General features: G+C 39.5%; 1 protein-coding gene across 1 annotated transcript in view; it reads left to right on the top strand.

The window, feature by feature from the left end:
• LOC139124766 (methionine synthase reductase-like) overlaps positions 1-16,275 on the top strand; it is a 65,801-nt gene that overhangs the window by 19,187 nt on the left and 30,339 nt on the right. Inside the window, exons 5-6 of the mRNA XM_070690877.1 lie at positions 4,989-5,517; positions 8,152-8,295. Of these exons, the coding sequence (XP_070546978.1) occupies positions 4,989-5,517; positions 8,152-8,295 (673 nt within the window). The remainder of the gene's footprint in view (positions 1-4,988; positions 5,518-8,151; positions 8,296-16,275) is intronic.

The following is a 16,275-nucleotide window of genomic DNA, read 5'->3' as shown; positions in this document are numbered from 1 at the left end:
ACATGTTGGTTGTTGTTGATCATTAATGATTATCTTTGGCACTTTTACTGCCACACTATATTTAAATTGGAATAAACAGGACTGTTGGCGACTATCTTGACCATGGGGTGATATCATTGAGGTGAAAGGTATCTTGACCATGGGGTGATATCATTGAGGTGAAAGGTATCTTGACCATGGGGTGATATCATTGAGGTGAAAGGTATCTTGACCATGGGGTGATATCATTGAGGTGAAAGGTATCTTGACCATGGGGTGATATCATTGAGGTGAAAGGTACACTAGAGAGGTGAACGTATACAGGAGAGCATAAGAAGTGGCAAGTTATCAGATACCTTATGGATACCTCCTAGTCTAGAATAGTATTTTCTTGAAAGACATTTGAATGTCTTGTTTGTTCTGTTTTGGCCCCATATTCTTATCTGGTGGCAAAAATTCAGACCAACTACCGGTACTGTACCTGGGTTTTGGATGATAAGGAAAAAATGAGATGTGTATTGCTTCCATTTTTCTTCAATCACTTATAAATTTTGTCACAATTTACTGACTGTGATGCAAACCAACAAACCAACATTTAATGATTTCCCACTGCTGTGAGAATTGATTAAATGTAACATTAGAGCTGAAACAATCCAGTTTGTACCAAGTAAAAGGAAACAACAGTGTATTTTTTGTCAACTTTGGAAAATGATACTGAACTTGAGAAAAAAATCATACAGGCTGATAATACAGATGATTTAGAAATGAAATTGTCAGAGATGTTATTAGAGTGGGAAAATTTGCTTGATTACGCTACCATGAGGTATGGTGAGAAAAACTCCAAATATTTTCTCTCACTTGAAAAGCGTAACTATAATAACAAGTGTATCTCAAAACTTTTGTGTGATGATTGGTCCTTTATAACGGATCCAAAGGGAATTTTGAATGAAGAGAAAGACTTTTATAAAAAGCTTTACTCAACGCATAGTAATTTGAAGAATTGTTCCGACCAAATTATTGAAGATTTCGTACCAGATATTAGTGACATACCCAAACTAAATCATGAAGCCAAGCAAAAGTTGTGGTTTGTTAGTCCCCACGGACACCTATGGGGGACTTAAAGGTTTGGTCATGTCCGTGTGTCCGTGCGTGCGTCCCTGCGTCCGTCCGTTCACGCAGATATCTCAGAGATGCCTCGAGCGATTTCATTCAAACTTGGTACAAGGATTACTTAATATGTCACACATATGCACATCGATTTGTTTCTGATACGATCCAATATGGCCGCCAGTCGGCCATTTTATTACGATTTTTTTCATGTACAGAGCCATAACTCAGACATATCTCAACCGATTTTATTCAAAGCTGGTACAAGGACATTGACGAGTGTCGTAGATATGCACATCAATTTGTTTTCTATGATCCAATATGGCTGCCGTACACCCATTTTGTTACGATTTTTTCATGTACAGAGCCATAACTCAGACATGTTTCAACCGATTTTATTCAAAGTTGGTACAAGGACATTGACCAATGTCATAGATATGCACGTCAATTTGTTTTGTGATACAATCTAATATGGCTGCTGTGCGGCCATTTTGTTACGATTTTTTCATTTACAGAGCCAAAACTCGGGCATATCTCAACCGATTTTATTCAAAATTGGTACATTGACCTACGTCATACATATGCACATGGATTTGTTTTGTGATACGATCCAATATGGCCGCCGTGTGGCCATTTTGTTACAACTTTTGCATGTCCTTATCCAAAACTCGGGCATGTCTCAACCGATTTTATTCAAACTCAGTACAAGGACATTGACTTGTGTCTTACATATGCACATTGATTTTTTTTGTGATATGATCCAATACGGCCGCTGTGTGGCCATTTTTTACGATTTTTTCATGTCTGGAACCATAACTCAGACATGTATCTAGCGAATTTATTTGAAGTTGGTACAAGGACATTGACTTATGTAGTACATATGTCAGGGCATGAAATTTGAGGCAAGCGATCGCTCCGCTTGCCTAGCGCTCGCGCAAATCAAAATCAACGCAAACGATTTTCCGCTCGCATGGCAACTTGGACAGGACTGCGACATCTTCACAGGATGAATGCACTCCAAAAAAACTGGCGTCTGAGCATGTGTTCATCATCGGAATGACAGGCTACAGCCTGCAGACTTCAGCTTTTTTTTTTGTAAAAATTATATTGTAGCGAACATATGAACAAGAGAAACAAAGGCCATGCGTATGTGTGCCCATACCGTGTCTTCTATTTCTAAGCTTTGCTATACATGTATATGCATTCGCGTTCCGAAAACACACGGTCCCTACAAGGGATTAGCCGTGGCCGTGGCTAGTAAAACTCATCAAATTGTGTTGCTTTATATGCGATGTCTGTACAGAGTACAGAACCACGGCTATATGGAACGTAAGCCTGGCATCTGTCCGGTGCGGGCGCTCCCATAGATCATACAGGCAATTCATTCAACACGAATTTTGCGATCTTCCCTCATTTGTTTGTACTCATTTTCTTGAAAGCGTTTGGCTGACTGCATAATTAGGAAGAACCGTATTCTCGATGAATTAAGAGCACAGAGATTTCGACAAGAAGTGAATATGCAGTTTGGAGAAATATTTGAAGACGTTGACGCACGATCGCCACTCTCATATGCGTACTATGAAAACCTTCTGGGAAATACGGCGCGCAGTTTCTCCGCCGAAAACAGCCGATTTTGAATCCAAAACTTGCACTGATCTTCGTTTTCGAGCACACCCACCTCGCCTAGGTAAACGATGTGCTCAGCCGCGCTTATAAACTTACGCAAAGCCTACTTTTCTCTCTCTATGCGAGGGAAGCATTCGTATCCGCCGCCATTGTTTTGTTAATCTCAATCAACCCATGAGCACTCGGGCGAAAACTAGCCTTGCATCGCGATATCGAACTTCAAAAGTAGACGTTCTGAGAGGAGTGCAACAAGAGAAAATTGTGAAGTATGTAAAACTTCTGAAGAGATAAAAAGAAAAAAACAGAAAATGGTCATCGTCGATTGTAATTAGCGAAGAGGTGGTTATAAATAATGTTAATTACAGAGTGTTACATTGATAGTGTTATATCATAGCACCGTAAATTGTCTGTATTTTGTGACTTGTCCAGTGATCAGGACTGTATTGTTGATACTGGTTCTTACTATAATAATACTTACCTTAAATTCCTATAACAAACAAATATAACAAAAACAAAAAATCAGAAAAAAACTAAAAATAGATATTCTCAAGTAGAATGCACAAGACACAATTAATGATTTCATAATTCTTTTTATTTGCTTCACTCTCCCTATGCATTTCAGGGGAGTAGTTTTATCACTCTTGTAACACTCCCGCAGATAATTTTAGGAGAGTGATTTTCAGCTCACCAGCACTTTTTAAATCTCATGCCCTGATATGTACGTCGTGGCGTGGCGGAGATTTTGTTACAATTTTCTCATGTACAGAGCCATTATATAGCTCAACTTAGACACATTTCCACCATGCAGTATCATTCAAAGTTGGTACAAGGACATTGACCTATTTCATACATGCTCATCAATTTGTTTCATGTCATGTAGCAGTATCATGTCAGTTATTGAAGTTTGGTAATTGGTCTGATATGTCAAGAAATACTGCATCAAATTTCATGAAACTTTGTACAGATGTTAAGCTCACATTGCTTTAACATTGGAAAAGACATTTATCAGTGTCATTTTAATTAATTTGTAATTGCATATGTAATGAACGTTCCTAATTAGAGTGATATATCCACAAATACAACGTCAAATTTGATGAAACTTGATACAGATGTTGATCTCATAGTGTTGTAAATACTGCATCAAACTTTATGAAAGACGTAAATGAGTGGGGAGGTCAGCCTCTCCGCTAGGCGACTGATGCCGTATGTTGTGGGTTCGAACCCGATTGAAAACTAGCCGTATATTCATCAGTGTCGTATGGAGTTTCATCATTTGGCAGACAGATGGACGGACAGACAGACAGAGTGATAGATTGACTGACACACACAAAGACTGACAGAGTGATAACAGTTGCCCTCTTTGACATGTTAGTTACATGTTAGTTTAATACAGAATACATGTACATGTTAGTTTAATACAGAATTGAACGTTTTTAGTAAAACATTAAAAACATTAGTCCAGACAGTAGTATGTCCAGTGATGGAAATATTCAGCTATGTATGGGTACTCTACCAACACCATTCACCAACATCGGTTGCCAGGGTCAGAGATGGTAGAATACCACAACAACCCCCACATCGGTTGGGTTAGAGTGTCAGAATACCAACACAACCCCATTCACCACATTGGTTGGGTCAGAGTGTCAGAATACCAACACAACCCAATTCACCACATTGGTTGGGTCAGAGATGGCAAAGCAGCATCCAAAAGTGAATCTTCTAATCTATGGATGTTGATTACAGAACTTCTTTTACAGGTCTAACCGTATTGAACATAATTCTTAACCCTTTGAGCACCAAAGTCTATTTTTGTCTCCATTATAAAATAAACCCCATTCAATTTTTCTCTGATTTTTGCCAAAATTTTGAGAAAAATCTGTAGCAAATGAAATGTGATGTCCATTTGGTCCAAAATTATAAAAAAAAATACAGAAAAATTCATAAAAATTGGTAAAATTTTGCTTTACTAAAATTTTGGCATGAGGAAATTACAGCGCTCAAAGGGTTATGATCCCCACACCTGCTGACAATTTGCAAACGGCATACCTAATTGTTCCACTATTTTATATTTTGTGCCAAAATGACAAGATTGAGGGATACTTAGCCCATGCTGTGCTATGTGCAATTTAACATATTCTTAGTGCCTGCGGGCTCTCTTCGCATTTATTCACCATAAAACACACACTATCAGGCAAACACATATTTCTACCTTAAGCAGGATTGGGGCCATAATAGAAATTTATTAATAAATATGATTTTATTGTTTTTCTCCATAGTTTGGAAATTGTTGTAGAGCCATGGATAGAAGGACTATGGGATTCACTCAGAAAAGTTGTTGGATGTAATAATGGAACTGATATGCCAAGTGAATTCAATAGCTTGAAGATAGTGGATAATGGTGATATAACCATTTTGAAAAACAGAGAAGGTACACTTGAAAGTACCATGACTGAAAAGGTTCAAAATGGTGATGAAATCAAACCTGACCATAAGAATGAAAACATCGACATCATGAATGAAAATGGACCCTTTGAATCAAGCGTTGACTATCCCAATCAGAATATACCTGCTGCAAACAATGTTGCTGCAAGCACCAATGCAACTGTTAATCAACAATTGTCAAAGACAACTTTGGTAAATGATGTTGAGGAAAAATGCAGCAGTGATGTGGCTGAAAAGAGATCTGAGGAGATAAACAAAGAAAGATTACAGATGTCTGAACTCAAATTGTCAGAAAGTTCATTAACACTGCCGGCAATACCACCACCTTATTTAAGAATAAAGTATCACACTGAACACTCCGTGGTAAGTATCACTCCCTTTAACATTTTACTTCATCTCCTGAAAACCAAGGAGCAAAAGTTTCTATCAGCTCAGAGGATTGTTGTCAGTCCCTGCCAAGATGAAGTCCATAACTTAACAGGGTACTCATTGATTCAGTTGTGGCTATCTGGCCATCTGTGCATCTGTTCATCTGGAGCTGTTTCTAGCATATGACTGCACCGACTTGTCTCCAACTTGGTTTAAGGACAATACACTATGGTATACATATGAATATCAATTTATTTCCTCATCCCGTCCAATATTGCCAAGATGGCCATATTTGCGAAGAGCTATAATTTACACATTCCCTGACTGACTCATTGAGAGTTGGCACAAATACAATACATTGTGACTTACATATGTATTTCTAATTTGTTTTGCAACTAGGTCCTGTATGGGTGGTTTATGCCAAGAGTGTTCACTGGCCCTTTGCCAATACATTGTCATGTCAAGTCCACCAGTCATTTATCAAAGATGATCTTTACTGATCACTGCTTCACTGAACCAAATTCATGGGGCCCCTCTCACTGGCTTTAAAGGCATGGGTCAGGCATCAGATTGTCTTGCAAGGAAATTTACTTACTAGATTACAATTTCAATGGAAAACAAAAGGCTATGACATCTTCATTATCTTCTTACAGACAAGAACAAAATCGATCTCTGGGATCGGGTCCCCTACCTTAAAGACTAACAGTCTTGTAGCATACATACCGGTACTTCAGATAAAAATTAGCCGATGTTGTAGCTGATATGTTATAGCTGATATGTCGCTGTACAATCCTATTGAATGAGATGAAACCCATACAGAATATACAAGTGTAACTGTGTTGCATTCCTTCTGCAGGTGAAATGTGAGTCTTTTAACCTTCACTAGTGACACTACTGTATAGGCAGAGTGAAGCAGTAGGTTTAACCTTCACCAGTCACACTACTGTATAGGCAGAGTGATGCAGTAGGTTTAACCTTCACCAGTGACACTACTGTATAGGCAGAGTGATGCAGTAGTTTAACCTTCGCCAGTGACACTACTGTATAGGCAGAGTGATGCAGTAGGTTTAACCTTCACCAGTGACACTACTGTATAGGCAGAGTGATGCAGTAGTTTAACCTTCACCAGTCACACTACTGTATAGGCAGAGTGATGCAGTAGGTTTACCTTCACCAGTGACACTACTGTATAGGCAGAGTGATGCAGTAGTTTAACCTTCACCAGTGACACTACTGTATAGGCAGAGTGAAGCATTAGATTTAACCTTCACCAGTGACACTACTGTATAGGCAGAGTGATGCAGTAGGTTTAACCTTCACCAGTGACACTACTGTATAGGCAGAGTGATGCAGTAGGTTTAACCTTCACCAGTCACACTACTGTATAGGCAGAGTGATGCAGTAGGTTTAACCTTCACCAGTGACACTACTGTATAGGCAGAGTGATGCAGTAGTTTAACCTTCACCAGTGACACTACTGTATAGGCAGAGTGATGCAGTAGGTTTAACCTTCACCAGTGACACTACTGGCAGAATGATGCAGTAGTTTAACCTTCACCAGTGACACTACTGTATAGGCAGAGTGAAGCATTAGATTTAAACTTCACCAGTGACACTATTGCATAGGCAGAGTGATGCAGTAGGTTTAACCTTCACCAGTGACACTACTGTATAGGCAGAGTGATGCAGTAGTTTAACCTTCACCAGTCACACTACTGTATAGGCAGAGTGATGCAGTAGGTTTAACCTTCACCAGTGACACTACTGTATAGGCAGAGTGAAGCAGTAGGTTTAACCTTCACCAGTGACACTACTGTATAGGCAGAGTGATGCAGTAGGTTTAACCTTCACTAGTCACACTACTGTATAGGCAGAGTGATGCAGTAGGTTTAACCTTCACCAGTGACACTACTGTATAGGCAGAGTGAAGCAGTAGGTTTAACCTTCACCAGTGACACTACTGTATAGGCAGAGTGATGCAGTAGGTTTAACCTTCACCAGTCACACTACTGTATAGGCAGAGTGATGCAGTAGGTTTAACCTTCACCAGTCACACTACTGTATAGGCAGAGTGATGCAGTAGGTTTAACCTTCACCAGTCACACTACTGTATAGGCAGAGTGATGCAGTAGGTTTAACCTTCACCAGTCACACTACTGTATAGGCAGAGTGATGCAGTAGTTTAACCTTCACCAGTCACACTACTGTATAGGCAGAGTGATGCAGTAGTTTAACCTTCACCAGTGACACTACTGTATAGGCAGAGTGATGCAGTAGTTTAACCTTCACCAGTGACACTACTGTATAGGCAGAGTGATGCAGTAGGTTTAACCTTCACCAGTGACACTACTGTATAGGCAGAGTGAAGCATTAGGTTTAACCTTCACCAGTCACACTACTGTATAGGCAGAGTGATGCAGTAGTTTAACCTTCACCAGTGACACTACTGTATAGGCAGAGTGATGCAGTAGTTTAACCTTCACCAGTGACACTACTGTATAGGCAGAGTGATGCAGTAGGTTTAACCTTCACCAGTGACACTACTGTATAGGCAGAGTGAAGCAGTAGGACAATACTTACAAACAGAACTAACTTGGAGAACAATTGGATGTTTTTGGTTCTTTACAGGATATATCATCATTCAAAATCCATGGAGGGGAACCATTTCCGTCAGCCACATCAGATGTTGTCATGGCAACAATAAAATCAGCCACAAGATTGACACAAAGTGATGCTGTGAAAACATGTTTGAAGTTAGACATTGATATCTCGGTAAGTTGTGGTAGAGTTTCTGATACTCTGTGCCTCTTGTTACAGATAAACCATATCATAGTTTTAGAATACTCACAGTCCCTCTATCCTGTTGAATACTTAAATGCAAATGCAAGGATGGCAATCCAAATGGTTCACCTTTGTACTGTGGTAGTGATGGATTAAAAGTCCCCACATTTATGAAACTTCAAACTTTGAAATGTTTCTGTGAATGCAAGTTAAATTAATAAATTATCAATTGGGACCTATAGATTTCGCTCTGTGAGAGAGAGAGAGAGTGTGTGTGTGTGTGTCACCCCCTGGTGCTAATATCTCGGGCATGCCACGGTCCCTCCACATTGCCAAGGCCAATTTCTTTTAAACTTAACACAAAGATAATGCACCCAGGATTCTCGCTAAAGTTCGCCACAGTCGCAAATAGTGAATAAATGTCTAATGTGGCAAAAAAATTGCTACGCCTTCGTTACGCGTGGCGAAAGCTCGTGACCGGGTGCCTCGTTGGGATCATTGACCCTAGACGCCTTCGAAAGTCACGTCAGTCCTGCAATCCCAGACCGACGGTTTTCCTGAAGGACCAAGAATTTCGACATGCGGGTGTTCATTGTGATCTCTCCAAAATATGTACTGGATTATTTATGTAGCCTACTATTCTAACAATTTTACGTTATTTTCCGCATCCAAATTTTCCAGCATAAACATTTGACCACGTACGTCGCGTCAGGATGCAAGCATGAAGGGTAATTTGAGTTCACGTCAGCCAGCATAGCAGCACAACGTATTCCGAACAGCGTGTTCCATCGTTAATCACGCCGGTTCTGTCACTTTTAACGTATCAAAATAACCCTTAAATCAGTCAGATTATCGAAATATTCAGTCATTTAAATATCTTGCCTTTGAACAAAATAATTCGTTGCTCTGTTATACGTTGACCAATGATCGACGGCACGGCAGAGTTCCTGAGCATGCAACTACAGACTGACGTGATGGCGTTGGACTTTGCCCAGAACTAAAATGAACATGCGCAAAAAAGTCTCAAGATCTCCCTTTTGTATACTCCGGTCCATACACGGTTTGGATAGTTTCAAGACACCCCAAAAAAGCAAATGTGTTACGAATGCACGGTACAATGCGATGCGGCTTGCGGGCAGTTTGATTGTTCTCAGCTGGGAAAGAAACTAGGTTTAAAATAGCTTGTAATTTATACAAAAAAAAGAAAATAAGAAAACCACTGAGAAGAGAACAAAGACAGACAAACCACGGTCTAGACCATGGTCGAACAAATTACAGCAAGGTTTTTGTCTGTGCATGGAAGTATAAAATGTGAGACTACAGATGAGTCGGTTGATCATAGATTTGTTGTATTGTCGATTTGCTCTTTTGATTTTTCACTGACTTTGCGAATTTAATTAATTTTCAAAACCTAAGCAATTTTTTAATACCAATAGTTTTCTTTGATACTGTATGGACAATGCTTTGCATAGTCAGGCAATCACTGTAATTTTATCCAGATTACTAGATAACGGTGTATACAGCAATTTTTAAATCATGTAAAAAATAAAAAAGAGGAACAATTATGGCCAATGATTAGACTTTGATGATTTTTTCATGACATGTTGTGCAAGTTTTGTTCCAAGAACTCTATTTGTTGTTTGTGTCATAATAAAAGTTAAAAATAAATAGAAGTTTATGTGTCCCTGTCTATAAAGAGAGGGGTCAATTTATTCACCAGCATTTTGTTCAATGCATATCAGGGGTTTCATTAAGGTTTGAAGAAGGGGGCCAGAACGGAAAAGTAGGCGGCTTGCACCTGCCATGACCACAAAGCGGTCGTCGTCGGGGGAGGGTCCGCTGGAGGCCGGAAACCCTGAAAAATGAGCTAAAATTTACTTTTTACAGCTCACAGTCACTTGAATTTCTAGTATTTTCAGGAGAATTGTCAGCAGTGTTCCAGGGCAATTTGTGTTCATATCATAAAAGCCATTTTCCTGGGAGATTAAGCTTAAATATGATAATTCATAATTAAAAATGATAAAATGTGGTAATGTTGACGATATTTTAAACAAAGAAAACTGAAGTCTTTAGAGCCTCTATGCTTTTAGGAGGTAAACTATAATAATTCACTATTATTAATGATATAAATTTGATATGTAAATGATATTATACAGTGTTACATCTAGACAGGGGGATAGGGGATTCCCCCTCTGTTGAAATGTTGGCACCCCCAATTTATTTGTCAAGGGGGACCAACCCCCATGAAATGGTGGTAGTCACACCTTAGAGGTACAAGTAGAACACATGAACTGGTGAAATGCCCCCGAAATTTTCTGGTAAAGGGGGAAAATCCCCCTTGTTGATGCCATCCTGAATGAAACTCTCATATTTTAAGCACAGTAAATGAGAAACTTTTCATTAATGTATAATGTTATGCTTTAAATTAAGAACCCTGATGGTTGGTATGGAAATCTGTAGATGAAGAACTTTTATATCAACGGGGAGGTCAAAAGGATAATTTATATAACAATAATGATAAAAACTGACAATCATTACCATATTTCACAAATAGAATTAAAGACCCTCAAGGTTATTTGACTATATGGGTATGCAAAGTAAGAACCTTCATATAGGATATGAAAATTTGTACTTTCAGAAACTCACATTTTGATTTAACCTGACGACGTTTCTTGAAGTGAATTTAGAGGTCTGATCATATTTTAACCACTCTGGGCAACATTCTTCGATAGACCGAAAATTAGTACATATCATACGTCCAGCTGGTTATATACCATCACATTTAAGCCTACCGCAGTGCAACGCACGTCGGCTTACTAAAATTCGAACTGTAATTGGGAAGTTTTTTCTTGAGAACAAAATCGGGTCATTGCCTTCGAAAACAGTTTAAATCCGCGTAATTATTAAACCTTCTCTTGTTTCTTGGTCCACTTCAAAACCGAGAATTGTACAGCGAAGCGTGACCTTGCGATCACTTCCGTCTTAATTTGTTAATCAACCATTTTGAGTTGAGCTAACAACGGCCAACTGGTGTAGTATGCACGTTTTCATTGGCGTATATATAGGTCACCACTTCGGAATCAGCAATTCAGGTAGCCAATAGTATCGTCCGTTGCAATTCCGATTTTTATTGAGGCAGTATACGCAAGACCGTGCTGCATCGTAATACAAGGCGATCGTAGTAGTCGCTCGTCTTCTAAATTTTGTTTCACATAAAAGCAGTTGAAAAGTTTGATTACACAGCTTGTGAGACTTGTCCGTATCATTTCAGAAGTTAAAAAATATTTTAGCTATGGAAGACTTCAAATTTCCAAAAAAGTAGCCGGCGAAATCATGAGCGTAACCGGTCTCTTTCGCCTGCTGCCGGCTCTTAATGAAACCCCTGCATATTTTTAGCTCACATTTGGTTATACCAATGTGAGGTTATCGTATAAGCTGAAGTCGATGGCGTCTGTATATGTATGTATGTATGTATGTATGTATGTATGTATGTATGTATGTATGTACGTACAGTATGTCCGTCAACATCAAAAACACGCAAACCGCTGCACGTTTCAGCTTGGTATTTGGTGTGTGGATGCATCCTGGGCTATAGATGGGATTTTGTTCAAATGAAGTCTGCGTTGCCAAAATTATGCAAATGATCTTACAAAATGTGAAAATGGTCAAGAATCAATAACTCAAGAACCGCTGTTTTGATTGCTTTGAAAATTTGTGTGCAAGTACCTTAGGTGAACCTTATACAGTTTTATGAATATTGTGAAGATATCCTTAATTTTGTATTTTTGCTGCATTTTTTGGTGATTTTTCTCATTTTCAGTAAAAATTCTTCTTCTCTGAAACTGCCAGCCCAATTGCTGTCAAATTTGGGTTGGATGTTTGCAAGGGTGTTACTCTTCTAATTTGTTGAAATTATGACAAAATTGGGAAAATTACTATTTTGGAGCAATTTTGTCATTTTTGGTCAAAAAATCTTGAACAGTATTTTCTTTTTAAAGCCCCTGGACAGACAGCTTTTATATTTGGTACACAGATGTGCAGAGATGACAATAGTTAGATATGTGGAAATTGTTCTGAAATATACAAATTTGTATTTTCAAGACAATATTGTCATTTTTGCTCAAGAAAACTTGTTCTCAAAATAACTTGTTTGATAGCTTTGTAATTTGGTATAAAGTCCTGAGGGATGTTATTAGATGAATTTTCTGCTCAAAGTGTTGGAAAACCCCCAAATTTGTATATTTTAGGTAATTTTCTCAGTTTGTGACCTTAAACGACCTACAACCCAGGATATGTTGTTAGACAGTTTCGAAGGCTCAGGCCACAGTGAACATAATTTTGTCATATTTGGTATAATTTGTAAGAAAATTTGATCCAGAAAACAAAACTGAGGTGAATTTTTTCATTGCGGACCAATTTTTGCAACCTTTCTATGTAAGACACACAAGAACTGATGAGAAATTTGGATTCAGGATAATTCCAGATGTTGTAATCACCGCCCACAGTGGAAGGCATTTCACTATCTGTGACTAACTTAAGTGCTGTTTACATTAGAATGATAAATTAAAAAATCCTCAAGGTTGTAAATACATTTCCTGGCCTTATGTAATACCAAGTGGTGGAACAGTTGATATTCAGGAGGGGGTAGGGTCTAGAAGATTGATGATGTAGCATTACTTTTTTACCAGATCCCTTGTACATTTTTTTGCGCACTCCCACCTTTTCTTTTTATCAAGCCTTCTCTGTCTATTTTTTGTTGTTGACATTTGCTCATGTATTTAGGATCTGCATGTCCCATTGCTATAGAAGTTGATATGCATGTTACTAAAGATGACCTCCAGTACCTAAGTTGGAGACCTTATTAAGTCCCCGCAAGCGGGGACTTTATGGGTTGAGTCATGTCCGTCCCGCGTCCTTCGTCCGGTGCACCTGTCATCAACGATTTCTGTGGCATCTGTGAAGCGATCGTTTTGTAACTGGGCATAAATGTAGTACCATATGGTCTCTTGATGCACAGTCCTTATTATCTCAAAATAATTCAATTTAGTCACCAAAATTACTCTTGATGTCTTTTATTCAGACTTTTTTTCTCTGAATCCGAATCTGAAGCCAATGTTTGGATCATGTAAATACACTGATGACGTAAATCACCGGACTGTACGATTATTTATGGGGAGACGCTAGCAAAGGTTGTAGTCGATTCCAAAAGGTATTTCACAGGACTGGTGACGGTTTCGGTTGGTCAGTTTTACGGAGTTTTAGGCGTCAAGCGTTGTCTGTCGTGATGAACGAGAGCCACAGAAAGCTTTAGTAATTTGCAAAAAATGTCACTCGTCAGTTTTAAACGTCATCGTTGACAAGCACTACGGTTGTTTATGCGGGCTCCCGTAAAATAATGGTATGGTCAGACGATTTGAATCGCTGGTGATCACATGCCTCACAGCTGATCAGCTTTATGTCGCCCTACTATTGATTGTGCCCAACGCACATAGATGCTCAAATGATTCTGTTTGTCTTGAGCGTAAAGGACATTTTACCCTACGTATTCGTGACAGATGAAAAGGTAGGTGTATTTTCATGTGCAACTTTGCTAACAGAGTGATTTTGGACGCGTTAACGTGTGATGGGTGAGTGCATGGAGGTGCAACTTTGCTAACAATAACAGAGTGATTTTAGACGCGTGTGATGGGTGAGTGCATGGAGGTAGCTACCTCTAGAGTGTAACTACATGTTCCGAAAACCATTTCGTTTAGTGTTATGTCGTCTTCAAATTTCCTGATCTAATTCATTTGTTAACGTGCAAAAAAAAGAAACGAGCAAACAAAACAATCAATTTGACGTTTAATGCATACTCGACTCGGAAACAAATCCATGGCATTGTTTTCACATGGAGGTATAAACGAGACCTAGTTTGCTCATACGAAGATTTTATCGGTATGATTTGATTTTCTAGAGTGCACTATTTTTTCTAATGTAATCGCCTTTTCCCGATATTCCTTTACGAATTGTGAGTCATTTCATGGTGGTAGCAGCAGGAGTTTCGTTCAAGTTTAACTGTCTGGTTTGGTATGTCTCCTGCCCGTAGTAGGCACGTAGTGTGCCGTGGATGGGAACGTTTTAGGCGGGCTCTGCGTGAGAAACAGTGTGCTTGACATGTCAATGACTGTTGGTTTTGATTGATTGAAATTGTGATTGTTTGATGAAATTGGATCAGTACACATGCAGAGATATTTACCAGTATTTCATCCCGTGATTTGTCAGCATACGTGTCATGGACTACTCGATGCAGTATCCGTTTGCGGAAAATTTTGCGTACTTGCGTAAATACACGCAACGAAATAATTTTGAATGCATATTGAGCCGGTCATTGCGTACGGCATACGTTATTGGCTGCTTTATCTTGCAAAAATATACAAAGCCCGCTTCAAAGGGGCACTGATAGGCACCTTCTGTTCTCCGTGTATTTTGAATAAGACTGAATCACTCTAAACTACGCGACCAGCTTCTGATAAAATGTAACAATATTGTGTCAGCAGCAAGAACCGATATACTAATCTGTCGATCACGCGTCACAGTGAACACGTGCTGTGAAATGTGGCTGTTTGACAAAGTTATCTGTTTGGGATCAGACGGTCCGTCATGACGGGACGAAAAAATGAAGGCGGCGTTCGACGTCGACTGCATTGGCCACGAATGATGCCGTCCGCAAAGTAATGCAGTACCGAAAAACCGTCATTAATATTCAACTTTTTTCGCTACTCGGAAGTTGAAAGAACGGCTAGTACGGGATCGAAATAAAATACTCGAGAAAGAACGTCGACTTTCAAAGTCTGAAGGAGCCATGCTCTGCCCGATGGCTATCCCTTGGTGGAGCGTAACGGTGCGAAGGCCCGCACTGTTTTTGGAGTTTGGTGATGAATGCCGCAAATAACAACGTTGCAGACGGCTTGCTGAAGCAAACAATATTCGTTCGTATAGCCATGACATGCATGTTGATGATGCCGATCATTGACCAATGTAATTTTGTCTTTCATAGTCAGGATGCAAACCTTTCGATAATACAACCAATGATACAGTCGACCATCGCAGAATTACGGACAGTGTTAGATGTAAAGGAATCATGAACGCGAGTTCAGAGAAGAAATCGAAGCCAACCACACGACCTGACATATGCTAATGAGAGCTGCGTCATCCGCTTTGCCTGTGCAAACTCGCGTCGACGCTTCATCGCGCCGAACATTTGATACAGCGAACGGAGGAGCGATTTCCTGCCAACTGTACTACATGTACTAATATCCTATTGTGTCTTGACAAAGTCATAAATGCAAGTAAATACCCAGAGATTGACAATGAACTCCGTGACTACGGTATCGAGGCACTTGAAACTTCATCGATCATCTTGGATCAGACTACGTAAACCGTGAGCACTCACGGCAACGCGTTTAGAAACGACTTCAGACAAGCGAAGTTTACGCTGAGAACTCGGAGTCATGTCGTTTGCTAATTCAAGAATATGCGGAAAGGTTTCCTGCAGTTCGACAATTGACATGTATTGCAGTAGTAATTCCTGTATCCTTGGTTGCATGCGAAAAGGGCTTCAGCTGCTAAGACAGGAGCCCGTAGTAGATTTTCCGACGGCAATGTAGATAATTTGATGTTGCTCTCAATGGAAGGGCCGTGTGTTGCCGATTTCCCGTACGGCAGAGCAAGGGAGATATTTGCCTCAAGGGCTCGCAGAAACCCTAGGAATTCTTAGATGTTGAATGTTATTGAGATTTGTCAAAGTAAACAAACCCCTTAATATGTTCGTAAATCTGTCAGAGTCTCTTCTCTACTTTCACTGAACTTCAAAATAGATTAGAATATTGTAAACACTGATATCAGACATTATCCGGCAAATTGCCGTTTCGCCACGGCACCAAATAGCGCCATTGCCGATGAGACAACTCGATGTCTAATCACTGCACCACT

This window comes from Ptychodera flava (genome assembly GCF_041260155.1).
Source record: "Ptychodera flava strain L36383 chromosome 23 unlocalized genomic scaffold, AS_Pfla_20210202 Scaffold_24__1_contigs__length_23054250_pilon, whole genome shotgun sequence".
NCBI lineage: Eukaryota > Metazoa > Hemichordata > Enteropneusta > Ptychoderidae > Ptychodera > Ptychodera flava.
The sequence above is the reverse complement of the archived record's forward strand: the minus strand, read 5'-3'. Positions and strand labels throughout refer to the sequence as shown.